The sequence below is a fragment of the Tauraco erythrolophus genome, chromosome 2 (assembly GCF_009769465.1).
Source record: "Tauraco erythrolophus isolate bTauEry1 chromosome 2, bTauEry1.pri, whole genome shotgun sequence".
Classification (NCBI taxonomy): domain Eukaryota; kingdom Metazoa; phylum Chordata; class Aves; order Musophagiformes; family Musophagidae; genus Tauraco; species Tauraco erythrolophus.
Genome location: NC_141466.1, coordinates 113,917,627 through 113,944,864, shown reverse-complemented (window position 1 = coordinate 113,944,864; position 27,238 = coordinate 113,917,627). Strand labels below are relative to the sequence as shown.

General features: G+C 40.0%; 1 protein-coding gene across 1 annotated transcript in view; it reads right to left on the bottom strand.

The window, feature by feature from the left end:
* Window positions 1-15,596, bottom strand: part of XDH (xanthine dehydrogenase) — a 51,336-nt gene extending 35,740 nt beyond the window's left edge. Inside the window, exons 1-7 of the mRNA XM_086629914.1 lie at window positions 15,543-15,596; window positions 8,664-8,721; window positions 6,286-6,382; window positions 4,953-5,061; window positions 3,719-3,845; window positions 2,810-2,871; window positions 555-603 (exon numbers count right to left, since the gene is read on the bottom strand). Of these exons, the coding sequence (XP_086486040.1) occupies window positions 555-603; window positions 2,810-2,871; window positions 3,719-3,845; window positions 4,953-5,061; window positions 6,286-6,382; window positions 8,664-8,721; window positions 15,543-15,596 (556 nt within the window). The remainder of the gene's footprint in view (window positions 1-554; window positions 604-2,809; window positions 2,872-3,718; window positions 3,846-4,952; window positions 5,062-6,285; window positions 6,383-8,663; window positions 8,722-15,542) is intronic.
* Between the last annotated feature and the right edge of the window lie 11,642 nt (window positions 15,597-27,238).

Below are 27,238 nucleotides of genomic sequence, written 5' to 3'. Positions count from 1 at the left end.
ATTTTATACTCACATTACATTATGCCCTAATTCCTTGTTTTCATCCCTCCATTGTGTGTACCTTAACTGGTACATAAAATGTGATTAACTTTTTTCCTCCAGGTATTTCAAAAAGTTTCAATTGCACAATTTATTAATGGTGTTTAAATTACTTCATTCCCCATTGGACTGCAAATTTTGGGAAAGATCATACTGGGGAATTAACTGGGTTTTAGATCTGTTTTCACAGAAAGATGAATTGCTTCAATATACCAGAAGCTGGTAACACTGCTTACAGTTGTCACCATGCTATTTTACAAAAGCGTTGCACCTCACAGTTTCAGAAGGAACATATCTAGGTCACTATTGTAAAACCTGTGTGATGATGGTTAGTCATGCTGATCAGGACATAATGCAGTCGCAGTGTTTTCCAAGAGCCAGACATTCGAACCAGCTCAGACGGCTCTGAATATCTGCACCACAGTAGAGCCAGAGAGGTCCAAACTCTAATACTGTATTGCAAATTGAGGTTACGGCTTTTAAAATTCAACTTAGCATGCTATTTTTCCTCTCACTATGACAGCATCCAGTGCCATTGACTACTCTGCCACAGCAATTCAAGTCCTGTGGGGACAAAAACTGTTCTGAGAAAAATGTGCAGATTCCAAGGAAAAGAAGTAGACTTGATTCCCTTTTGAGAGAAATTGATCACGCATTTATTATATTCAAAGCAGAAATGGGAGATGGAAGGTGCCAAGCAAGTAGATGTTTCTCTTGACAGCAGAAGGCAGTACCCTGCAGCGTGATGGCTAGGTCATGTCCAGTCTACAGAGAGACCTCTTGTTCTGGTTTAGAACTACTCTGACCCTTCAGCCAGTATCTGTGATCCAGCTGGAACTGTGAGGAGATACTCGTCTTGACTGCCAGCGAGCATTGAGCTGATGCTTCCGTGGAACTGTCTACTATACCTCCAAGATCATCTTCCTGCATGGTAACAGGAAGATGATCTTGTGTCTGCTCATAGTCTATCATTTTATGTGAAATGAGGGCTGCCTTTCACACTTTAAATTGCTTTGCATTTATTTGCCCTGAATTTTGTATCCCATTCTATTCTCCATGCTCTCAAGTTTATGAAGTCCTAAAATTCCTCAAAGTCTGTTCCTGTCTTCACTACCCACACTAACTTGATATCAGTTATCTTATTTTCTTACATCACTGCTCACTCTCTTTTCCACCTCATTTAGGCATATCTTGAACAGCCTTGCTCCCGCCACAGGTCCCAGCAGAACTCCACCAGTGACCTCCCTCCATTGCAAAAATACACCATTTTCTCCTCCATGCCATTTTTTGCCTTTTGACCAATCTTTCATACATACAGAGATCTTCCCTCTTACCCCATGGCAGCTTATTGTCTTTAAAAGCCTTTGGTGAGACACTGTTGAAAGCCTGTTGGAAATCCAAGTAGACTATATCGACTGGGTTTATCAACCATTTCTAATGGTTCTCACTCCTGCTTTTATTCTCTTTTGTTGATCGTAATTCTGGATAGTAAAATGAAATTAAAGGGCAGCATTCTGAATTCTTTACTTTTGATATTTAATACCAGTGTAGCCCCATAAGTGGCTAATAATCACTGAAATACCTAATGATCTACTTTTTTTCACAGCCTCCAGCAGCCTTTCAGGAACAAAGAGACTAGAGAAAAATTATGACAAAGCTTCATACCTCACCCATACCAGCAGATGAGTTCTGGGGAAGAGCTATACAGCAGTGACTTCTTTCCAAAGCTATTTCAGCTTTGCAGCTCATCTTTCAAGAAAGCAACTTTCTTATCAGATTTTCCCACAGTATGTTCCTATTCGTGTACCATGCCTTTACACTTTTTCCACGTCAGGGATCATCTGCAAGCTGTATTATGCCGAGATGCTGAGTTTTTCAGAGACTTACAGAAAAGAACTAGTCTGATTATCTGAGATCCAAAAAGGGACCACCAGGTGGATCTTATTCAAGTGCTCCACTGCCAGCAATTGGATTGAGTAAATGGCGTTGGTCGTCTTGCATTATTAATGCATGAAGCACATACAAAAGAGTCAAGAGTTGGAGCTGGGTTGTTGTAGCATGTATGTTTCCTCCTCCCCATATCAGAGTCACCCAACAATGAAGGGGTTAAAACTTTTGTAAGAATTTTATGAAGGGTTTAGTAGGTGGTTTGCCCATACCTAAGGAACATAACAAGACGACCATCCTTGAATCTGCCAGAAGTAATTAGAAGGGAGACTCTTTATCCAGAACTGTCTGCCCTTGAAGGGAACATCCCAGAAAATGTATAAACTTTGTATCATGTTTTTCTAAATTGCCAACATGTGCAGCAGTGTCTTGGGGAAAAGTAATTCCGGCCAGTAGAGATCGTGACCACCGACTCATGGACCACCTACACTAAACATATTCCAGACCCAAAAGAAAGGGGTGGAGAAAGAGAACTGAGCATGTGAAGTAATTTACATGTAAAGCGAGAGAAAATTACCAAACGTTTAAGAGAATAACGATGACTATGTGAACATGTTACGGATATGCATGATTGCAGTGTACAGCTAAGTTCCTGTCCAGGGGCCCGGTGTGTACGCAGGGAGGAGATACCTCCGTGCACCTGGTGCCACAATAAAGTAATGTCGCTTTCTAACACTGCAAACTGTGTTAGAGAGCTTCTGCCTCTAACACAGAAACTCTCGATTGAGAGTGTTTCAATGACATCAGCTCATGGTGTATTTTAGTAACAGAGAGGGAGACAGATTTTTTTTTTTTTTTTTAAACATTATCTGAAGTCACTTACTTTAGCAAACGTCCTGTATCCTTCCAGGATGGGTCTGTACCCTGTACACCGACACAAGTTCCCTGCATTGCCAGAGAAAAAGGATAATGATTTGGTTTCATTTGGCTGAGAACATCTCTTCTTTTAGAATATTTTATTGTTTCTCACAAAAGCTTGTCAAATCTAGACAAGCTTTGTCAAAGCTAGGTAAAGCTAATGAAAAAACTGGGAGGAGGAAAATTTCATTTGTAGTCATGCAACAATCCTACTGTCCCTTTTTGTTGAAATTTTTTCTAAATTAATTTCAATTTAATCTGCCTTATTCAGTACTCATTTACCTCAATTGTGTGAGTTTAATCAGTATATGAACTATCCAGTCTCCTGAATTACAAATTCTCCTGCATCTGATTTCCTCTCGGGTCACTGCCAGAAGCATGGTAACAGCTCTAACCTCAGCAATAACAGCAGCCTCTCAGATGATTTACACAGTTGAATTCTGCCCCACTCCAACATGTATATTGCTGTTTTGGTCCTTTGCTTGAGGTTGGCTGGCCCAGATGCTCTCTGTCATCTCTGCAGGCTCTTGTGACAGCAATGAATAAACAAGGAGATGTGAAGGCTCTTATAAGCCCCCGCAGGGACAGGCCACCTCTTGTTCTGAGTTAAGCTTAGTGGGGTCCGAATCCCAGACAGGCCACTTGCCCCTGCTTCAGGACAAACAATGGGCTTCTGTAGTATTTTCCACAGGCCATTTCTGTTCACTTCATAGCTCCTCGCCAGTCTCCTGGAGGAAAAGCTAGTTCTTAACCTCATAACAATCGGCTATCTTCAACAAAATACATTAAACAAAGGTGCACCTCCATCCCATTTTGTGAAATAGATGTAACAAAAGCAGAACAGGTTGCATCTCTGCAGGGCTACGCATGTTACCTTGGAAAGCATCTTCAATGTCCTCCATTTTGGGCTCACATTTGTTCCGAAGTAATGTATACATAGACATGACAATGCCAGGAGTGCAAAAGCCACATTGGGACCCATGACTTTTTGCTATTCTCTCCTGAGAAAAAGTAACAACCACCATCAGCAGCTCATAACATGAAGGCGATTTCATTGTTGTGCTTGTGTCTGTAACATCTCTGTTAAAAGAAAACAATCTCACCAGAGGAGCTAAGACTATCATCAGATGTTCTCTGACAAGAAGGTCAATTCATCTGTGAAGTAGACTCCAAAGAGGAGAACATTCTGAAAAGTTTGTATGTGGGCTCTGAGCTCCCAATGTAACTGAAGGTGACTAGCAGCCTCCAATGAGATCAGGAGCTCTGCAGATTTACCATACTAGAAAGGTGGGGGCTACCTGCATAGAGCTGACTTTGAATTTCAAAGCTCAGCTGCTGGAATCTTCAGGGGAAGTAGCGAAAAGAGGACAAGTAAACAAAGGTAAGACTAGCTGTCATCCATTCATGCGCGTTTAACTTATTTTGCACTTTGTTGTTTACTGTCTCAGATGCATATTGGCACAATTCCTACCCACTGGACAAACTGAGATGAATCATCATTTCCCTTACAGGACCAGTATCTCTGACAAAGCTGAGGCAAACCTGCTTCCATAAAAAGTGCTTTATAACACCTTGCTAGAAAAATAAGGCTTCACATTCTTGTCACTCCTCCTCACCAAGAATATTTTGGGACTTCACAGACATCGCTGAACCAAACCTTACTGCACCACTGCAGAGAAGCTTTCTAACTATGCAGGACAAGAAACCAGGGTCATTCATGGAAGGCCATAGAAGAGCCAAAACCTAACCCAGATTTCCCGGCTCCAAGTCATTATATAGGCTTTCACCCCAACATCAGTCTTCCCCGTTCCTGGAATTTGGTCCAGGATGTGGACCAAATACAGCCATGTAGCCCTAGAACAAAAGCATTAGCAATTCAGCCAGGATAGCACCAGTTAACTTGTTAGAGCATAACAGTGCTGCAGCACTGACCTGGGAGTTTTATTCCGTCTTTTAGTCATTCCTGCAAGAAGAGACTACTCATGTGGAAAGTCAAACTCCTGGCTTTAACACTATGATGGAGGTCCCAACACCCTGGCACAAGATTAAATAACATAAGAAGAAAATATGCATAGAGGGTTTTAAAGTTACCAGTATTAATAGCTTACCTGGGCTGGGTGCAGCCTGGATTTTGTGTTACCTATGCCTTCAACAGTAGTGACAGCTACATGATGCAGGGCACAGACAGGGAAGAGGCAAGCATTGGCAGTATGGTGGCTAAAATAATAAATTAAGGTCATTTCATTTGACAGTGCTGCTCAACAAAGGAAGAAGGGAAAACAAGGACTGAAGAGTACTCAAAAACTGTAGCAGTGGACACAATAGAAGAACTTAAATAGATATGATACAGGTATCAGTTGCAAGCCAAATCCTACAGCACCTACTCAGCCAAAGTTTTCCTCAACTTCACGTGAAGTTTAAACTGAGTATGCACCGTAGGATTTGACCTAGAAATAGCAACTTTAAACATCCTCATTGCATGTTAAGCTACAGAATCCATGGGAGTAATTTATAGAGGCAGACTACAAATACCAAGACACTTTACAGCTGGCCTGGTCCATTCACAAAGCTACATAAGACCACAGAACTCTTGGCCTTTTACCTAGCAAATCATTTCTAGATGGTACGCTTTGGGGGGAAAAATCCAGGCTGAAGATAAAATAGAATAATGTTGCCAAAATTCTTATAGGAACTAGCTACTTTATTTAATTTCTATCAAGACAGAATAATCACCCTAAAGATATCATATTCAAGGCCACATTACAAAGCAGGACCACTAAGTTAGATGATCCCAAGTTAAAATATCTCCAATCATTATTTCAAATATATCCAAAATTTCAGTGTTTTCATTCCCCACAGAAAAAATGAACTGAGGCCTGTCCCTCTGCCTCATCCTCCCTCTCCATTCCCCTTTTAGTTTTATTTCATTGCTTCATTCTTCATTTAGTTAAAGAGCGAATAGGAGGAATGTTTATGTCTCAGGAAATAAGAGCCATTCTGAAGGTTACAATAGATGTGGAGAAAAAGTGAGTATCTGCTGGCATACAGAAACCAGATTATTGTAGTAACACAACAGCAATAAAGATTTTATCACAGTAATAGTCTTTTGGGTCATCGCAGCAAAGTTTATTACATTGCAACAGAAGAACATAAAGGCTTTCTGAATTGGGAAAAGGCAGATAGCCTGTGTGCTAGAGTCAGTGCAGATATTTCAGGACAGGATGAAACAATCCCCTGTCAGCACTGTGCAATGCTGTAGGAAAAAATACCTTCTTGTCTCAGCCTTCTGATTTTATGTTCAGAAAGTGAAAAATTATGTTTTGGCAGAAACATACATTATATAACTTTTTTTTTTTAAATAGTACCACATCTGGAATGTCAAGAACTTGGATCTGTCCCCATTTAATTTCTCTGTTGAAGAGTTTGTATTGCAAAGGATACAGGATTTTCTTCCGAAAGGGATCATACTTGGATATCATAACAGTGCAAGCACCACATCCACCTTCTCCACAGCCTAGTTTGGTTCCACATAGGCCCACTGAGAGAAAAGGAATCAAGGAAAACCCAAAGAGCTTTGGCAGAAGCCTGTTCAAACAGTTGTCAATCAAGGCTTAGCAACAAGTTCCTACTGGAAACCAAGCACTCATTTTTTTCTGCTTAATAATTTAACATAAGCAAAGTTTCAAATGCTGGCACATGAGATTTGAGATCAACACCCAAAGCCCTAATAAGCAGGCAGTCCATATTCCGATAGACTACTAGAATAAATACAAAATTTCTGAACTTCAGCAATTCCCACTTTCCATTAGACTTAGAAAAGGAAACAACATAAGGGAGACAAAGCACTCAGTAATTGCTGAGCAGGAGCTGTTCAGGCATGCAGCCACATCCCTGAGACACAAGGTGACATCTGCTTCAGCATCTCTCAGCAATGGTGGTTGACTTCTTCCTACACCTGGTGATTCCTACCACCTAGAAGGCACTCAGGCAGGGCAGTCATGCAGTGCTACAAGTCACAAGGTTTCCCACTGACATGGCAGCTGCACTTGAACTGCTCACAAGCTATTTCCATCTCAAGAGTCACAGGCTGGCCACCCTAGCTTCTCTCTTGGCCCTGTTTAGCATGGCTTCCCAAGCAATGGGGAAGTCTAGAGACCAAACCAGCCAAGCACACTCCCCAGTAGCCTGGTTCCCATAAAATCACAAGAGTGAGACACTGAGAGGCAGAGCTAGCAGAGATGCCTCTGCACAGACACCTGTGAATCCACAAAGTGTACAGACTGGCCTAAGCAGGTTCCTCCACAGGCTGAAGAACGCATGCCTGTACTTTTCAATCAGAAATTACATCAAATGTTCTGTAAAGGAATTTCAGGAAAGAATTCCTCAGATCACTTCTGGTTTGGGTTCCTTCGCTCATTAGAAGGTAATTAAACTGCTGTTATTTATTGTGAAGGGTATTGGCCAATGCAGAGAGGCTTTTAGTGGGAAAAAAACAGCTGCTTTCAGTGGCAGTGGGCGTATGCCTGTACTGAGATAATCAACTTGACGTCTGTTGCTTCCCCACAGGCTTATGACATGGAGAACTCAAATCATCTTTGTCTTCACTATAAAGTGAAACGATCCTGGAACCAACCGTTTTCATACAATCATGTGCCTGCTTCAGCAGAAATATAGCTTTCTTATGCCGTCCAATGCCTCTCTTGACAACAGTGCTAATCTGCCTCAACAAAACATGTTTCTTAAAGTATTTGTCTGACCCTAGGCAGACATCTACAAAATAAGTTCACTGGAACATTCAAGCAGAAGATCAGAAGGTTTCAAAGAGCTCAGATTATCTCCTTACAAAGCTATATACATTAGTTATTAACATAAAAGCTCTAGCAATAAAAAGTGCACGCAGGCACAGCAGTCATACCACTTATTTTCCCTCTTAAACTTTATCCTCTCAAGTTACAGTCAAACAAAATAGGGCTGTTGATAGTTCTACTGGAAACCCCAAACAGAGTGTGATTTTTATCCCTGTACTTCTTTCAGATCTCAGACAAATAGAACATGGCAGCATGGTGAAATATATATGAACGATTCTTTTTAAGGAATACACCAACACAGACGTGAACAGTTTGGCCTATGTACACAATCAGCTGGTCAGACAAAAACTCAGAAAACCTGGAACGACACTACCTACTGAACCAGACCTAGTATAGCCAGCCTGGTCATCACAGTAATAGCTACCCAGCTCCTGAAGCTCATCTGATTCATGTGTTGACCAGTTGCAAACAGGAGTGAAACGTGACTGCTTGCATCCAGTCATGTAAACATGCCCACAGTATGTGGTGGGAACCCTGCCTCTGAGTTTGCATCCCTGGGTCATCTGATAAACAGGCCACAGGATAATCAAGTTACTGGATATTAACTATCCAGTAATATCCAAATTATGGATGACACAGCAAGCAGCTCAAGTGCCTGTAATGTTTTGACCAGAAAATTCTTTACAATTTGTGTGGAACAAATCTAAATTCCATTCAATTTTATTGTCTCAATATTGCTTTCTTTCCATCATATTATAATTCCTAGCAATTCTGAGAGTTTTCCCTAATTAATAAATTATTTAAAGTATATTATTTAAAATTTGCTATTGTTTAAGCTTGGAATACCAGTTGTAATCTTTGCCAGCAAGAAATACCAGACCATGCAGAGCACTCCCTCTTATACTCTGTGCACAAGCGCTGCCTAGCACTCAAGTGACAGGCAGAGCCGTAAACAATTACGAAATCCTGTAGGCATTGAAAGCCGCCTGTAGTTTCTTTGACACTGGATACATTTCCTTCGTAGATAGGTTAGCAGTGTTGTTTCTGGGTCCACATTTTTTTCCACCACCTGCAAGAACGGAAAAGAACTGTTACACACAGAATGCTTTACCACACAGATATGTTAGTCAGAAGGAGAAAGTTTGGGTTTTCTGTAACTTCTTTTCCAAAACAGGGAGCAGAACCACCAATTAAGCCCCCCTTACTAGGTTCAGCAATGCTGGTGATGTACCCAGATATGACATTTCCTTGGATTTATTGAGACAAATTATATGCATTACATATGGCAGAGTTTTTCAGCCATGGCGCACTGAGACAAATCTTAAAAAAACCTTCATCAAAAATGGCAAATAGAATTAGCAGTGAGCAGAGGAAGAACTGTGTTTTGTATTCAACTGTGTTTTGAATTCTTGACATCCCCCAAATTGTGTCTCATCTTTATTGACAATGCGTAACTGACCTCTGTCCTTTCTCCTTACTGTTAGAAGGGACAGAGGAAATTAGCAGATAAACAGAATGATAGAAACAGCTGCAGTAATAGACTTTATAGGGAAAAAAAACACCAGTGGAAACCATAACATGACCAATACAGGTGCTGCAGGACAAATAACAAGGATCAATCATCTTGAAGTTTCTCTTTCTTCCCTGCTAACATTAAATCAATCAGTGTTGCATCAGTAGTCATCCTTAATGTGGGAATATGAAATTTCAACCAAGAAGAAATTTTCTCTGCGCATTTTGAGTCAGGTCCATCCTATTAATGAACAACATTATTAACAGTTATCCATTGGACAGAGAATTAGATGTTACTTCAACCTCAGCCCAATGGTCAGAAACCAAAGTTCTGCCCTTGCCTCCAAATGGCTGCAGAGCTTGTCTTCCTCTTTTTCTGTTATTAACAGAGTGTCAAGAAACTTTTCCAAATTCACTGTGTTGCAGAACGTAATCATGTGTTCCTGGCTCTTACATTGTGCAAGTCCTAAGTACAACAGTTACAGTTTATTTAAATTAATCACTTTCAGTTTGAAGGGCAAATTGAAACAAAGGTCATTTGCGTGAGCCTTTTTTCTTACTGATAAGAAACCTTCGCAACCTCTGTACTGCTTCAATTTTACGCCTTCAACACGTGACAGTGTTATTCTAAAGAGACAAGGTTCATGCTTCCTAGTTGAGTCCACGCTTTTAGAACCATCTGATAAAGTTGCTGCTACAAAACACAACTGGTCATTTTTTACACAACTCATTCCTGCACTGAGGATAATCTACAAGGAAACAGAGTTGACTCTTCTAGCTTGGGGATGTCTTACTGTAAATGACGCAGCACTCATATTGCTGCTATTCAGAGCAGAGTGCTCCTGTTTCCTCACCTTCTGCATGCATAGAAACAACTAAGAGTGTATAGTGGCTCTCTCATGACCAGTTGGTTCACAGTAAGCACATGCATCACTCTGCAGCAGTTTGATAGACAGACATGAGCAGATCACTCCAAAATGCCTGTGACTGTGAGTGTCCCATGGACAAAAGGCCTTTTGCTGTCATTTCACAGGTAAAAAACCTTCTCCAGCAACTCATACCCTCATTGTCAAGCTGAGTTTCTTCCTCAGGGTTGTCATAGTGGCCACTGCAAACCCTTCCAAAGCAGCTTCCAAGATAGCCAGGCACAGAGAAAGAGCTGCAGAATAGTTTTCCAGATAGTTAAAGGCTATGGAGAATATTCTATGCAGAGATCAAACAGAATACCTCAAGAAGTTTTCTCAAAAGTATCCAAGAAGCACTCCATTATGTACTCAAACCAAGTAATGTCAAGTTTGGCCCAATGGCTCCTTTTCAGGACGTTAAGTAAGAAATAAAACATAGGCCTAATCCTTCATTCAGCAAAGTGTTTAGCCCCTCAGCTCCACACGCTTTTAGTGAAGTACTTAAGTAGTGTTAAGTCCCAAAGTCAAACCTTTGCTCAACTCTATCAGAAAGTGGCTCCCACTATGCAGTAGAACATGTCCTGAGCAATCCACAGTCTTACCCTGCTCAAACCAATAGCCCCAATTCCTCCTTCAGTCACTTCAAACTGCTCCACTGTAGCTGTGTATCCGCAATGCTGGCAGACACTTGGGATCAGAGGGAAATAAGGGGTAAGAGTTTGGAGGACATTGTGGAGTAAATCAAATCTCACATGTCAGAGAAGAAGGAGTCGTTTCTTTGCACTCAGACTTCTGGTGCGGCAATGCTTGTTTATTAGTCTCTCTTGCTGGCCATGGGCTAAGAACTTTTTACTGTTCCTGCCTTTTGTTCACTGTCATTGATGCTGGTTTTGTCCTCCAACTTGCAATTCCTCCAGTGGTTTGTTACACTCACTTGCTGTGATTTGTTCTTAAAATATTTTAAAACTCTGTAGGTGGGGATAACATCTCTTGTCTGATGTCTAGAACAATACGATTCACAGCTCAATATCTTACCCATCAAAACAATTCTTGCTCACCTCTTCTAGTGTCCTTGTACAAAAGGAAACTGCATTATATCCATTGCCTTCAGTGGGAGTAGGATCAGCCTACTCACACATTGCAATTGAAATATTTCCTTTTTGTTCAGTTACTGGATTTTAGGTTTTTTTAAAATTTTTTTAAACCAAATGTCACATTTCCAAATACATCGGATTAATGGCTACATTTTGACAGATTCAAAACTGCATATTTTACTGCATGTGGTAGCTTAAATTAATCAAACGTAGAAAGAAACTTTGTTGGAAATGTTAGGATGGCACTGACAGACAAACAAGCCCCAACAAATTTGCTCTGTACTGCTGTGTTTGCACTATACATTTGTTTGTCCACTGATTCTAGGAATCTTAAATACTCAGATCACCTCAGCAGGGAGTACAGCCTGGCTCTACAGCTCTTCAAGCTTTAAGTACTACATGGAACAAGTTCCTAAGCAGTACTCTACGCTCTTACAGCCCATGGGCTGGCCCAGAGAGGTGTTGAGCTCACTTTCACATATTTTCATGTACAAAACTTGGATCTCAATAAATATTTTGTTTGCTGTCTTCTCTACCTGCCTTTCACTAACTCAGATAACTTTGCCTTTACAACATAAAGCATCATATTTAAATCAACATTACCAGAAAGTTAAAAAAAAAATATTTCATTTTAAAAGAACAATAGTCGAGCAAGGTAAATAGAGGAACAAAAAGGAAAAGAAAACAGAAACTTTCCTAGTTTACCATGCAACAGGCTAAGCTTTTCATCAGCTAGGGTCTTCAAATCAGAAGTCGACACTTTTCTGAATGACAAGCTCCATTCAATCATTAGTCCCTAGTCACTCAATTAGTTGCAAGAGAAGCTGAAAAGTTTTAACCAGACTGCCGCGTAGCAAGTCAGATTAGTCGATGGTAAAGGTCCCCTCAGACCTTAAAATCTGTGAATGTGTATTCCCAAAGTCAATGACAGATTTCAAATTCATTTATTAGGGAAAAGGATTAGAACAGAGATGAACAAACTGAATATAACCACACATTGTAAATCTGCTATTGGTCATGAGAACAGTTTGTTGTGTTTTAAACCAGCACAATGAAAACTTGTAATTCACTGTCTAGGTAGGACATAGAGGGTCCCAAAGCTCAATAAAATCCTCTGTTTTGGCTGGTCCCATCTGCAATCAAACATCCACAGGCTTTGGAAGAGGTCTACTGTGGCTTTCAGCATAGACCTTCTCTTAACATTCGGGATAGAAATATTGACTCCACATGTTTGAACTAAAATTACATGCTGCATATGCATGAGACAGACTTGTCACCTGAGGAGAACAAAATTGCCACTATTAGCTTTAAATTGCATGTGTTGTTTTCTGTTCTAGTCTAGGCAGACTATCAAGACAACTTTGTGTTAGTTGTGTGCCAAGCTTTACGCCCAGTGAAGTAAACAGGTACCCAAAACAAACAATCCTGAATGTAAAGTATGCTCAGCTGTTCTGAGAAGACCTTTTCTTGACAACGTTGCAGACTGGGCTAATGCAAAAGAGAAGGATTTGCTGCCATGAAAGTCCCTATCTTATCAACCACCTCTTATCATGCAGTTTTGTACCATGACAGAATATCAGCAGCCCATTAGCAATGCCAAGCTGTCATGAATTCATACAGCAGTGACCTTTCCCACTGGCTGTGCTATCACATTTTTGTAGTGAATTGACCGGAATGTTGAGTCAGGACTCCAGATGGATGGAGCCGTATCCTAACTGCTACCTGCTGTTTCAGCAGCATTGCCCAGGCACTTTCTGCCACTCCTTCTATCACATAACCTCTCATGTGCAGAAACATCTCAACAAACTCCCTATTTGTTGCCACAGATCAGGTTGACCCATGAGTCCAATTCTCTTTTTTAAATCTGCATTTGGTGAGGGTGTAACTCTAGCCACTTTGGCAGAACACCTGAAAACAGAATAGAAAAAAAAAAAATGTCACTGGAGGCTCTGGGTAGAGCTCAATCCAGGAAACCATCTCTGCTCTTATCAGGTGGAACCTGCTCCTTTGCTATCACTATTAGTTCCATGAGCCAGCAGGGAAGGATGCTGAGACAGCCTTGATGCTTGGAATGAGTTGGTACCATTGGTAGTATTAACCATTCCCTGGTGGTCTGTTTTTTTTAGCCAACCACTGCCAAGATCACACAGTGATAAAACCCTTTACAAGGTCAGCTCTGAGACGTGGCTTTTGTAAACAGCAACTGCGGTTCCATAAAAATTGCTGAAATGCACCAAGGGCGATGCCATTCACAACGTGTTCAGTAGCTCCAGGACATAGCAAGAACAGACAGCAGGTACAAAAAGAACTGGTTGCCTTCTACGGTTAGCCTTCTGGGTTTAGGCTGCTCTTGCTCTCCTTCTCTACTCCACACGCACAGAAGAGAATCCCAGAAAATCAGTTCCATGTAGCTCAATCTCTTCTCTTTTGCTTTGACTAATACACATTTTTGTAAGTTAGCCAAGAGTCTCCTCCAGGAAACAGGGCTTTTCTACTGATTTACACAGAGCAATCAATGCTCCTGTAATACCTGAGCACCAACCAATGCTGAAGCACCAGCTGTAAATGCATATACAAATTTGTTTATAAACTCTTCATACCTACCATAAGTGGCATATTAGTTTTAGCTGGTCTGGTACCAGAACTACAATTCTCTTTCATTAGAGAATGCCAGAAAATGAAAGCAAGCCAGTACACTTGGCCTGTATCAGGGTCTGCGTTGCCCAACATATTTGTAGCAACCCCCTACTGCAAGACTCAAAAAGCTCCCAGTTTAACCCCTAAAAATCGGGGTTCACAGGGAGGGATCTGAAGTCACTAAAACCCTAAAACCTTCACAGAGTGAGAATAAGACAAGTTAATGGTGTATCACCCATGCTCATCATAGCAGAAAATATATCAGATGAAATTCACAAATCATCCTGTGCCACTGCTTCATGATCTCAATTACCAGACTTGATTAACTAGGGATGAGTAACTTGGAGCTTCAAGTTTTCACCTCCCTCTAGATACAACAAACGGCTGACATCAATTAACATTGACATATGAACCATTACTGATTTGTGTGAGCAAAGCTTCAGTTCTCATCCTTCTTTAGAAAAGCCTCAGAACCAGGGCTTGGTTCTACATCAGTATTACACTCAAGAGCTCTTTGATTAACTTATAATCCGTACTAGATAAACTTGATTCTTCACCTAATTATTGGTACGTGGATAAACCAAAACTGCCCTAGTACCTTGGAAAGTTCAAATTCCAACCCAGTTTGGGATTCAAATTCATAACTAAAACACCCTAATTGTAGCAACAATCTTACCCACACTTACACTTGATGAAATTAGCACAAAAGATCAATAAAAGCAAAATTGATAGTAATCTGGTGCCAGTCTGTAGGGCAAGGCATAGAGCTTTTAAATCAAGCAAGAATATTGTGTGGTCCCTCAAGGGACTAAAAAACTCTTTCTCTAGCCCCAAGTTAGAGCTACATATGATTTACCCCTAAGCAGCCCACAAGGTCCACAAACTCTTGGCTCCATAGTACATGGTGCATATGCAACCCTCTCCCCTCTCCAAGTTTCCCAGCTGGAAGCTGCTTTGGCATAAGTTTCCCTGCTCAAGCATCTATGCCAGGGGAAGGCAGCGGGGCAAGATTAACATCGAGCTGAGCTCAGAAACAGAACTAACTTGGTACTCATAGTTCAAAAAAGAGGCAGCCTTGACTTTGAAGAGACTAGGCTGCAATGCTAGCCAGGTGAAGTCTAAACTGAGAAAGGGGGCTCTGGGACAAACTGTTTAAAGGTGTCCAGCATGTGCAAGGACCACCCCACTCTTCCGTGAAACACTGTCACTTCTTAGATAATTGTCGGCAGTTGATCTAGGAAACTGTTTTAGTTAATGGGCTTTGATTTTAAAGTTTTCTAGCTTCTTAAATGGAAATGGAACAAACATTTTACTTAAATCCCTTCTAAAAATCAAATGTCAGAATTACTTACTGAACATATGAATTATATATTGATGCTTACATTTGAATTACATTTTTCAGATCTGTTGCAATTACTGAAATGATCTCCAGTAGAAATGCCTGTATTAAGTCAGTGCACCTTCATTTAAAAGTAGGTACCTCAGAATCGCAGTAAATTATTGCCAACAAATCTAAAACATAAAAGGAACGTTATATAGTTGTGTTACACTCTGAATAAATCACAAGGTAAAGTCAAAGAAGAGAAAAAGTCACTTAGCAAAACAACAAATAGTCTTGACAATTTCGTATTTAAAAGTCATGGCAATTGTGCTGGTATCAGAAAACTTCAGAGGAGGAAAAAGATGACTAGAAAGATAAGTGATCAAGCCACAATCCAGGAGCAAGCTGGAACCTTCCTTACCTTTTTACCATTCACAAAGAAAACAAGTTCATCCCCTGTCTCGCCTGGAGCCATCCTGCACACCTTCTAGAATTCACTCAAAGAGGGCCACAGATGACCCTCCCAAGAGCAGCCCTACACCCCACAGCGAAGTGAGCACCAGCGATACGACAAGTAATATGAGTCTGCCTCGAGAATGTTTGACTTTATTCCTACATCAGTGCCCTGTGAAACCCCACATTATATAAGAGCCAACGGAGAGGCGTGCCAGCTGCCTTTGGTTGGTGCTTCTGCAGCAGCAGTGACAGAAACGGAGCTGGAACGAGCAGAGCACCCCGCCCCCTTTTATATAGCAATAGATCACGATTAAAATGCAATTCCCTTTAGGTTACGCTGCCAGGCTTGGGGCGCTCGGAGTGTGCCACTGCGACCGCTGCCAGGAATTCACCGTGTTTCGCAATACAAGGCAAACTTCAGGGGCGGGGGAGGGGGGGGGTGTGGGGGTGTGGATGTGTAGGGGGAGGTGGATGTTCTCCCAGCTATCCCTCACCAAACATTGACAAGAAAAAGCTGTGTTTCCCTTCCCCTGTGCATAGCCATCCACCTAGCATTCACCACACAGAGGTCTTTCTCGTGAGAGCACCTGCTTATTTAAAGACTCCTCCATACATGCTCATCAGCTAGTGGGCTGACTGCAAGACTTTCACTACTCTTCCTCAGAGTTTTAAAGCTGCAGTGTCCTCCACCTGCAAGGACATTATTTAAACAGATATGTACTTGTCCAGATCAAATCAATTCTAGAGAACTGAAACTCTGATCCAGCACCTCAAAAGAAGTGCTGAGCTAAGACCATAATGTTTTCACTGGGCTCTTAAAGCCTTTGGGCTTACCTTTTTTGGCTTAATCTTCACATCCTGGATCTCAGGTGCATGTTGCCAGCGAAACACAGAGAAAAGTCAATTCTTTGAAGAATTTTTTGTCTTCCATTTCCTTGGTGGTGTTTTCTTCTGGTTTCTCCATTACACAACCGTACATTTTGCATTGTTTAAGTCTTCCAGGTTTTTCTTTCAAAGTTGTTGCAGAATTGTCCACAGACCCCTAGATATGACATGTGTTGGTTTCATGAACAAGATATCTAAATCCCTGGTTCCAGTTTAAAATTCCTCCACAAAACAGCACAATGCCAAAGTCTCATAGAAGCTTCCTAGCATTATACTTATCTGCTCCGTTCTGAATTTTGTGACTTTGCTTTCCTTCTTCAGCATACCAGGCTTATTAGTTTCAATTAGTTTTTTTCTTGTTGTTTTCTTAAAACACCTGGGAAAGCACTACATCAAAGTCTCCCTCCTAGGGATCTCTCTGAACAATTCACACACCAACAAAACCTAATTAAATTACCATTTTCAGAAACAGTCTTTCCTTCCTTATTTTGGAAATACGTCAGAGTGAATACAATACATGCGTTACTTTTACCAGCTTTTATCTTCTGACTCATGTATTCTGTTGCCCAGACTATCCTTTAGAAAAGCTATTTTATAACAAATGTCAAATATTGTCTCAGCACTTCTTTACAGGCATTCAGTATGCTGAAAGTGTAGTTCACAGCAAACTTGAACACAAGTTGAACACCAACTGCCTTGATCTTCATTTGCAGTGAAGTTGTGCATAGCTGAACCAGTGGTGACACCTATTGTCTGGCACCTCACACCTTGCAATTTAAGAGTATTAGAAAAATGACACTTTTCTCCAAGAAATCTTCACCTCTATTGCTTTACATCTGTGTGCAAGTTTACATAAGCACGACCCTCACATAGCAAGCATCAATCTCAAAATTAGTGTACACAAGCTTAGTACTTGTAAATAGTTTCATAATATTTCAAATAACAATTACTACTCATAACAACAGGTAACATATTACAGCAATCTTAAAGCAACTAGCCATTAGAGCATTAACACCAAAATCAAACATGCTTAGTTTCCTAATCTGTGTTTTCCATAATGCATAATGCTGTTCTTGGTTTTAAAGAACACTTGTAATCACGTCATCTCTTGTTTAAGGAATCCTATGAGTAAATTTTTTGCCTAGCCTTGGTGATAGCCTTATAACTAAACTGTCCCTTTCTGTTAAACCTGTAAACAGCATCTTATGATATTCCATTACAATGCTTATTTTTGACTTATCAACCTACTATATATGTAATAAAAAATAAAAATAAATACATCAATTATAGTGACCTTTATATGTAGATTAGACAGTAATATAAAACCTCACACCTCATCTCAACAGTGTCACTGATCACACAACACCAAGTTCATTCATTCTGTCTCCATCCTAATGGGATAGTCTATTACTATACCCATTTCACAGGCAGAGAACCAGGACACATACAACAGCAATCTTCCAAATCCTCTAAGTAACTCTGGAGCATGAAAGCTTGTACAATCGAAGTCTTTTAGCCATTTTTTTAAATCCCATCCCAAACAGAACAGAGGATTACCAGAAATGACAGAGAAGAAAGTGGGAAAAAACCACGATCATCAAACCCTCAGTAAACTTCTATAATATAAGACGACCTCGATAATTATAAAATCCCTTAAGTGAACTAAAAATAAAAACTTTTATCAATCAAACTCAAATTGGTTACAAGACAAGGTATTCTTACTTACTGGTCATTTAAAGTCTAGCAGGTTTCCTATTTTAGAAATCATCCCTTTGCACATTCATAACTCAGAGATGGGTATGTTTTAAAAGTTCAAAACTCCCTGCAGTCTCACTCACTTAAAGAGCTCAGGAAGCAGTTGATACTAGTCTAGAATTTAAAAAAAAAAAAAAAAAAAGCAGCTGGCTTTTCTCATTCTGATTGGTTAATCCTGCAGATCTGGCTGCTGCAATCATAATGATAATCTGTTCAGCAGATGATCACACACATAGCTCAATAAATACAGTGAGATTTACAGAAACACCATTCCTGCCTAAGGAGTTTACCACCAGAATTAGGTAAATGTATGAAAGTACAACAACGAACCAGTGCCAGAGGTAATAAAGAAAAAGGTTTAAAACAAAGGTGAGAAGGTTCGTTATTTTGTTGTCATGTTCCCTGTGGAGGGATTTATGAGGAGCAGTTTGGTAAAGCAGATAGTAAAGCAAACAAAGTCCCGAGTCACTGCTTTAATGCAATACCCCCTGTATCAAGCTTCCAGTGTTTTCACATTAACTCTGTGTGCCTGCTGCCCCTCTCTAACAGCTGGACTACTTCTACGTATTTATGAAGCATCCACTGTTGCTAAACATGCAGACAGCATCTTTCAGCTGAGGTGGAAATGACTCGTTTGCTTTAGATCTGGAGATCCCTCTTCAGGTAGCACAGGTATCCTTTCTGGCAGCATGCACAGGCACTCTTTTCAGGGATCACAAAAGGTCTCCACCTGCTGAAATTAGGGTCAGCTATGAGGGCATACCAAGTTAGTTAGGGCTTTACACACCATCTCTTACTACTTAAAGATTGCTTTTCAGAGCATAAACTATTAGTGGTTGTGTTGTTTTCTTATGAGAGTTCTCTGTAGAAGTGTAAAAAAAAAAAAAAAAAAATCACACTGTATTGATTACAGACTCTCGCCGTGAAGGCAGAGTGTTGCCTGAGGATGTCTGCTCTTCTGCCTTGGCATCACCTATTAACCACTGTTGAAGATGGGCTCCTAAAAAAAGTGGACCTTTGTCTGAATGGATAAGGACGTTCATACTTTATTGGCAAAATCTCTCAAAAGATCTCAAAGAAATGCAATCTTTTCAGGACCCTAATACAGGCATTAAACTTAATACTTTGGAATAACAATAAAAAAACACTACATAAAATTGCCCTATGAGTATGAGAGTGAGGTATTGCTTATTTTTTCAAAAGCATTTCTCAGGGTAAAAACAAACAAACAAAAAAAGCATAAGGTTCATGTAGTTTCTTATGAGGTGTCCAAATTCCTTTCTGGTTACAGATATAGGTTCGAAAAAGATCATGATCACAAAGCAAATATAAATTGGATAACCTCGTTGAGGCTTGTGAGTGGATACTAGCTTATTATTCATAAATCACTAATCATTCAGTGTTCAGCTTAAAATTGCATTAAAATTGTCTAATTGTATGGATTTACTTCATGAATTATGATCTCTTCACCTGCAATTGAAAATGGAGTTTAATTATAGTTCTTTGTCTAGTGCTTTTCCTTCTGCTAGCAAGAAGAAATGAACAAAGTTAATTCTTCCTTCTGTTGAAGAGTACTGGTTGTCACTAATCTTCAGAACAATTAGCAAAGCAAGGCTTTTGTTTCAATTAATCTACAATTGTTCTTTCATAATCTAGTTCCAGTGGACCAAACAAAGGATGTTTCAGATCTCTGACCTGAAAAGCAACTTCTTTTCAAGTAGGATTTTAATATATGTTCCTTGTCTTCAGCAGCAGCCAACCTGACACCTATCAGTTGTGTTCTACTTTCGTTCATGCTGTCATTAGAGAAAAACTTTAGACACCTGTCCTGATAATCCAACTCAATAAAATCAGTAAGGTATTTTAATCTCACTTCTTGGCCTTTCCTTCTCTTCATCTACTGATATTCTAAGAGTATCTTTTGTATCTAGTCATTATAACTCTGTCCCAGGATGCACCAGGAGGAAGTAGAGTCCCCTTGCAGAGACTGGCTACTGTCTTTGTCACAGGTGGAAGCATTTTCTTCAGTGTGTGTTTCAAGGAGAAAAGGTGGGGGCAGCTGTGACAACCATGTAGAGCTCTTTCTTCTTCTGAACAGCTGCTAAAGCACCTCCTCTCTGGCATCAAATAATACCCTGACATTCCAAGACTCCTGAGCAAGCAAGCAGGAGCTTCTGCACTGGTCTAAATAAGTATAAGCTAGTTTCCATACCTGGCTTGCATAGCACACATCTAATTTTCCAGTGCTTCTCTTCACAGGAGACAGTATCTACACAGATGTCTGCCTCACTTGTTTTCTTCTGCCCCTGTGAAGTTATCAATGAATTTTGCTCAGGACACCATTAAATCTGGTTTTCTTTTGTCTGTACACCAGATGCAGTCTAGCATATGGCTCCTTGTCAAAACTCTGATACAAGCTATATGATGTAAGTTCCTATTTAATATACTGTCCCTAAAGCTGTGTGGGCATCTGCACAAGCCCTCTGGCTGCCCTATGTATCTCACTGCTAATCACTTTCTCATTTTAGAAAGCAGTATTTTGGTGGACAGTTTGTTCAAAAGAAAATAAATCCTCCGCAGCTGCTTTTGCTAACAAAAAAGGCTTCCTGAAGCAACCTAACATTTGACTGTTCTATCAAGGAAGGATTTATATGCCAAAAGCTCGTGAGCATTCTCTAACTACTTCAGTTTGTCCAAGACAATGACTGCCTCTTCACAGATCCTGCCTAAACAGAGACCTGTACATCTTAGTACCTTGTACTATGATTCCCTCTTAGCTCCCAACTAGCCTCTACCATTAAGACAAGTGATAGTTGTCAAAAGTAGACTTGATTAGACTGGACCATATGACAAGTCAGTCCTCCAGAGAATTTCAGAAGAGCTTTGTTATCAGTACAATGCAGGAAAGCAGATGCCATCATCATCGCTGGAACAGGCTAGTTGTCTCAAATTACAGCCATCATGGTCTGCTTGCATCCCCCAGACTGTCTTGATTTCTCTTCAAAACAAATTCATTCTAAATAATTTGCCACTAAGTAATAGTAACAGACAATAAACACCAGGCAGGAAAGAAGCCATCTCACTGGAAAATCGTGGACAGCGTTGGCTCAAAAGCAATTTCTATAAACTCAGCATGAATCATTTAAGGTGAAAATTAGAAAAGCCATAAACATTATAGCAGTAACATTGAGGAACATCTTTCCAAGAGAAGCAGTGCATGAAAGAAAGATTAACTGCTTTCAAAATGAACCTTGAACAACGTAGAAACCGGATAATATGTTATGCATATATTACAGAAGTTGAAACTTAAATTACTTCAAGCCCTGTGTTTCCTCTCCGATCCTGCCTCATGTCCAAAAGACAGATTTTCTTAAGTCATATTCCTGATATCCTACAGTCTCAACGTGAAATAAAAAGCCTTCATACTCCCAAAGTTATTTTATTAAGACTGAACAGAGAAGAAAGCTGACTGCACACAGAAAGTCTGGAATGATGTACATCTTAAAACATGTCTATGAATCCCTGACTACTCAGAAGAGATATTCTGGATTATCTGGATTATTTTCAAACATACGTGCCTCAGACTCACTGTTTTCAATGAAAGACTTATGCCCAAGTATGGGCATAAAAAAGACTTTATGCCCAAGCATTTAAAGGCACTGAACAGAAATCTTACACCTTCATCACTCCTGAAGCTCTCCAATTCATGAAGAACAAGTTACCTCCACTTTTCAATAATTCACTTGGAAACCAGTTAAGAGAGAGATTAATGTGTTCCCTCCGTCACACTTCTTCCTATATTTGCATGACAAACTTGCAGATCCCAACATTTCTGATCATTTACTGACTGCCCTTTGTGTCACCTGATAAATAGTTTTTATGTCCCCTTTGAATGGGAGTGGCTTTCTTTTTTAATAAAACTGTGTCATGTGTAACACCACCCCGCCTCCTCGTTTTGTATCTTTTATTATTTTATATCTGAATACAAAAGACAGAGCTGATAGTTTTCATGGGTTGGCAGGAGGTTACTTTGCAGAAATCAAGCAGGCAAAATGACGTTGAAATATTTACGAAGAAATGAACTACAGGGCTGTTGCAATAAAACATCCAGCATGACTAATGCAGACACGTAACTAGAGTACAAATACACCTGTACTTTTGGGAGAATACTGCTGATTATCTTGATGTAAACATGATTAACAACCTTGTTAAGGTAAGATGATAAAATGGGCTTTAACCAAACAGCTTAGAAAAATATTTGAGAAAAATGATGAAAGAGTAAGAGAAGGTATAAATATGTGTGTGTATATAGGAATTCTCAAAGATGCTTCTCCCAGGACAAGGTAAGTGTGCCTTAATGGTTAACAAGGTTGGGACTGTAGAAATTGATAACAGACTGCTAGTTGTTTTCTGCTCTGTTATCTCTATTACTAGCAATACAGGAATGTTCAATCACACCTCTGTCTGGTTTTTGCTGAGTAAACCCGCAGTTTCTTTGCAATGATTTTGCAGTGATCCTTCCAGGAGACAAATCAGATCAGATTAGCCAACATTACTCACTTAATTAAAGACAATACAAAAAGCTTTTATTCCCTTGAACAAAGTATAAGCTATTCTACATAAATAAAACCACAGTAGAGTTGAATCCAGAACTTCAAATCTATCTCCCTTGAAGACTATGATGGTTCCAATCCTAAATTGGATTCCATACATAAAAGCCCTGATGCTTCTGTCCCAGGAGAGTTGCAGCAGTGGTCCTACAATATTATCGACTTTGTTGCCATAATAGAATACTTCCAATAAGAGGGAGAGATTGCGAGCTTTGTGGCACAGAAACTGAAATCTAAAACAAAAACCTCTGAAGAAAAAAAAATAGGCTAAGAGAGCCCAGAGGAAAGAACTAGGTCTTTTCTTCTTATTTTTGTGATGGCGATTACTGCAGCAGATAAGTGTTTTTAGGAGTGACTACTGTAGAGCCTGTAACATGCAACCTGCTGCATATTCCATGTCTGACAGAATATTATGCACAAAAATACAAACAGTAACCTGTACTGAGAGCTGAAATAACACAAGAAGAATTGACAAGATTCTAGCATCATCGACACCAAGCCATTGATATCAAATATCCAGATCCTAAGGAACGTCAATGGTCATCTGAATTAACCTCTTTTTTCCATCATCACACCATCTCATATTGGAGTTGTGCATGGCAGAAGCAATTATTTAATCAGAACTTTATTTTAGTGAATTTATCTGTTGCACTGGTCAACTACTATATGCATGTGGTCATAGATTTTACTTTTTACATTTAATCCCCCTAGTCCAGAAGTTTATTATCAGCCACTTTTGCTGTGACGGTGAACAAAAATCAAGAATAAGGCCCTGGTCTCTTTGCCAGAGTCAGTCTCTGCTCCCACCACTTCCACTTTAGACAAAGCAGCTATAGACTAGGGGAAGAACCACAATCTAGCTACCCATCAGATCAATCAGCCAATCAGATATGTGATGATTATTACTTTAGAAAAAGCAAAAAGTGATGGTAGACAGGCTTTCACTGGACTCTGTTCTGGAAGCTACATTTTATTATTTGAAGGCAGGGTCCATTTCCTATACTTACATCTTCCTTTATGAGATGCAGACCTTAACCAAGGAGGCCTTCAAACCCCCACTTTGATCCACATGTTAGTCATGCATTGAGTAGTCTCTACTTCTCTATGAGTAGAATCAATATTTGGACACAGACATTCAGTATATATCTACCTATATCTATTCAGTTATATCTACCTTTTAGATTATTCACAGTGCACAAAACCATCCTTTTAAAAGGAACTTTCTTAGAAAACCAGCCTTTTTACGCATCATACTTCTCATTTCCATGTGGATAAAAGAGCTAGTTTGAGTTTCTGATCTTACAGAAGAAATTATTGCAGTACAGAAAAGTTAAACGACCTGACCAAACAGCAGGACAAATAGTGATGACACCAAGGGTGAAATTTTCAAAAGTACTCAGTGCTGAGCTCCTTTCTCACTACGCTCAGTGGGAGAGAAGTTAAACAAACATCAAATGCTTTCTGAATAATTCCACCTAGTGAGAGATCACCCACTGTTTTCACTGAGACCAGAATCTGAACCCAGAATCTGTACCCTGTTGACTGGAACATAACATGTACATATCTCTACTTTATTTACAGTTCCCAGCACTGATGTTCCAGCAAAAGGATGCAAAGCCTAAGTAAGATAAATTAAAACAAAAATAAACACACTAGACATTTCCCACACTGACCTGAAAGGCATGAAACCAACATGAACTTGAAGAACAACACAAGTACTACCAACTTTCCTGGAAGAGTTTTGGTTTTGTTTCTGGAATAATAAACAACCATTGAGTAGTTTATTCCACAATGCGTAGTCCAGTGAATTTCCAAGAGCAGGAAAGGAAAGAGAGTTCAAAGCACAGTCTGTTAACACAACTCCTAGATGTCCATTATATCTTATTTGGATAAAGATTTGTAGTGAGTACAGCCACTGAACACAAGTAATGTTGCAGTCTCCTAAGAAATAAGCAGAATGGTTCAATTTATAGTTATTCATATCTCTTCCTCATATCTCAGAAAAATCTCTTTAGCACAAGAAATGCTTTTTATATTAAAACCACTCATAAAAAATACATATAGGTAAAATTGAGTATCCACTAGTTTTGGGGTATCATTGACGACATCTTTGATTTTATGAGATTTTTCTCCCACGCTTCAAGTTTCCCAGGTCTACTAACCTGGCCAGTGTTCACGTCAGTACCTCCTGTAAGAAAAAACATAATTGTCCTTGATCCCTTCCCTACACTGACGTCAGAGGACGTTTGGATGCAGAAAGATGACACGATGTCCAGGATAAACTAAAAAAAAAAAGAACTTTCATGGTCAGGATCTGCTGATGTGTGAAAGCCTGACTCAGCAGCGACTTAGCAAAAACCAGGCCCTTATTGGGCGAGGAGAGGGAGCGGATCCCAGAGCTGGTCAGCTGAAGAGGTCAGCAGCGAGACCACAGGGAAGGTCAAGGGCCTGGCAGACAGTGGCTGCCAGCAAGGGCAGGCAGGGATGGCCAGCGGGGCACCAGCAGGGTTCTGCTCTCGCCTGCCCTGGTCACTCCCCCGCCCTCAGCAGGACCCCAGCAGTGGGATATTGCTTAGCGTCCACTGATGGCAGCTCCTTCAGGCTAAGACTTGGTGGAGAACAGCTTAAACGCAGCAAACTCTCTCGTAAGCAGAGACTAAAAACAGAAAGAAGATCTGCAGAAAAAAAAAAAAAAAAAATCAGACATCCCACTGCTTGTATCGATGTTAACAGCAAGCAAGTATATACACTATGTTGAGCTTTAGCGGACCTCCCAGCCCTTTTCTGTCTGTGGCTTGCCACCTAGTGGCTATCCACTACCACTTGAGATGTCCCTCAACTGGACAGCCCGGAGCACCTCCTATTTCTAGAAGGGCCAAGACATGTGTCGATAACAACCACAAAAAGCTGAAAAAGCCAATAGCTAGAGTAAGGGAAGAACAGAGACATTTTTAAAGCAATTTAAAAAAAAATTACAAGCACAGGAAAATCGAGGGGACACACTTGATACATTTGTTTCTCTGGGAAAAAGGTCTCTAAATTACACCTATCAACTGAAAAGTCTTCTGGTCCTACCCAGCACAGTAGGATGGCTTCCTACCAGATTCAACTTCTGCATTACACAGGACACTTCAACAGCTGCCTGACAAGCTATAAATAATTAACTTAATCCATATTGTGCAAGTAACAGGGCAAAAGATTACAAAACCCATTTATGCAATTGAGATGTGTTACATTAGGACACTCAGAACACATCTCAGCAAGCTGATGCTCCGTTTTTAGTTTTTATACATAAGATGGAAAACATTAAGAGATACAGACATAGCATAAGCTAGATTTGATTTAAAATATGGAACTCCTAGGCTAGCAGAAGAGAAAAAACATTTTTAAAAATACTCATTGAGCTTCTGTCATATGGCATTACTAAAGTTGAACTTCAACAAAAAAGCAACACAAAAATAGTTGTTTATTCTATTTATTCCATTGTAAAAGCTGAAAAGGATCTGAAATCTGGCAATCAAGATAAACCACAATAAATAATCCATGTAACTTTTTTCCTTTCCTTTTTCAATTTATGTTCTAGCAAGATAACAGTTTTCCAGTAGATCTTCTGCTTAAAAAAAGTCTTCACAAATCATTCCAGCAAATCATTCTTGATGTATTGATAATGCAAACTTCTGCAAGTGTTCTCCACAATGCAAAAAGTTTCCAAACAATTGTGACTATTTACAATTATCTATACTATTCAATCATTTAAAAATCATACAATTGATAGTATTCATTGTCTTGCCTGGAGAAGGCTAACTCTTGTTACTACTGCTTGACGAGACCTTATAACCCTCTTCACTGACTCCTAATGGGAAAAATACAAGACCAAACTCAGCATTTTTCTTTTAGCCTTTCCATATAAAGGATGTCTCAAGATCACTGCACACTCCAGAATTATTCAACTACTGATCTGTTTATCCCACATCTCACACACTATTTTAAATAAGGATCTTTTGAGTTAAGAGTCATCAGAAAGAAGAGCTGGCTGCCAAGTTATGGCAATGCATAGGAACTCCCTTTCCTCAAGGGAAAGGAGAAATCACTCCAGATGACATCATCCTTAATAGTGCAAAACTCATACTTGGAAAAGCACAAGCACATAACATTCTCAGAAAATATGACAATGCTCTGATGAAGAGGCACCAAATGAGTTATGATGTAAAGGGAGGTCTAGAGCTTTCTTCCACTGAGATGTCAGAAGACACTTTTTTGGTATTATATTTCGTATTTTACGAGTCTTCTGCCAGCTCTCAGGTAGCATGGCATTCAGCCTGGGCCAAGCAGTTCCCCAAAAGGGAAACTGATGTTACAGGACTCTTGGAGCCGCACAGTCTTGCACTCTGCCGAGTCGAACATACCCAAG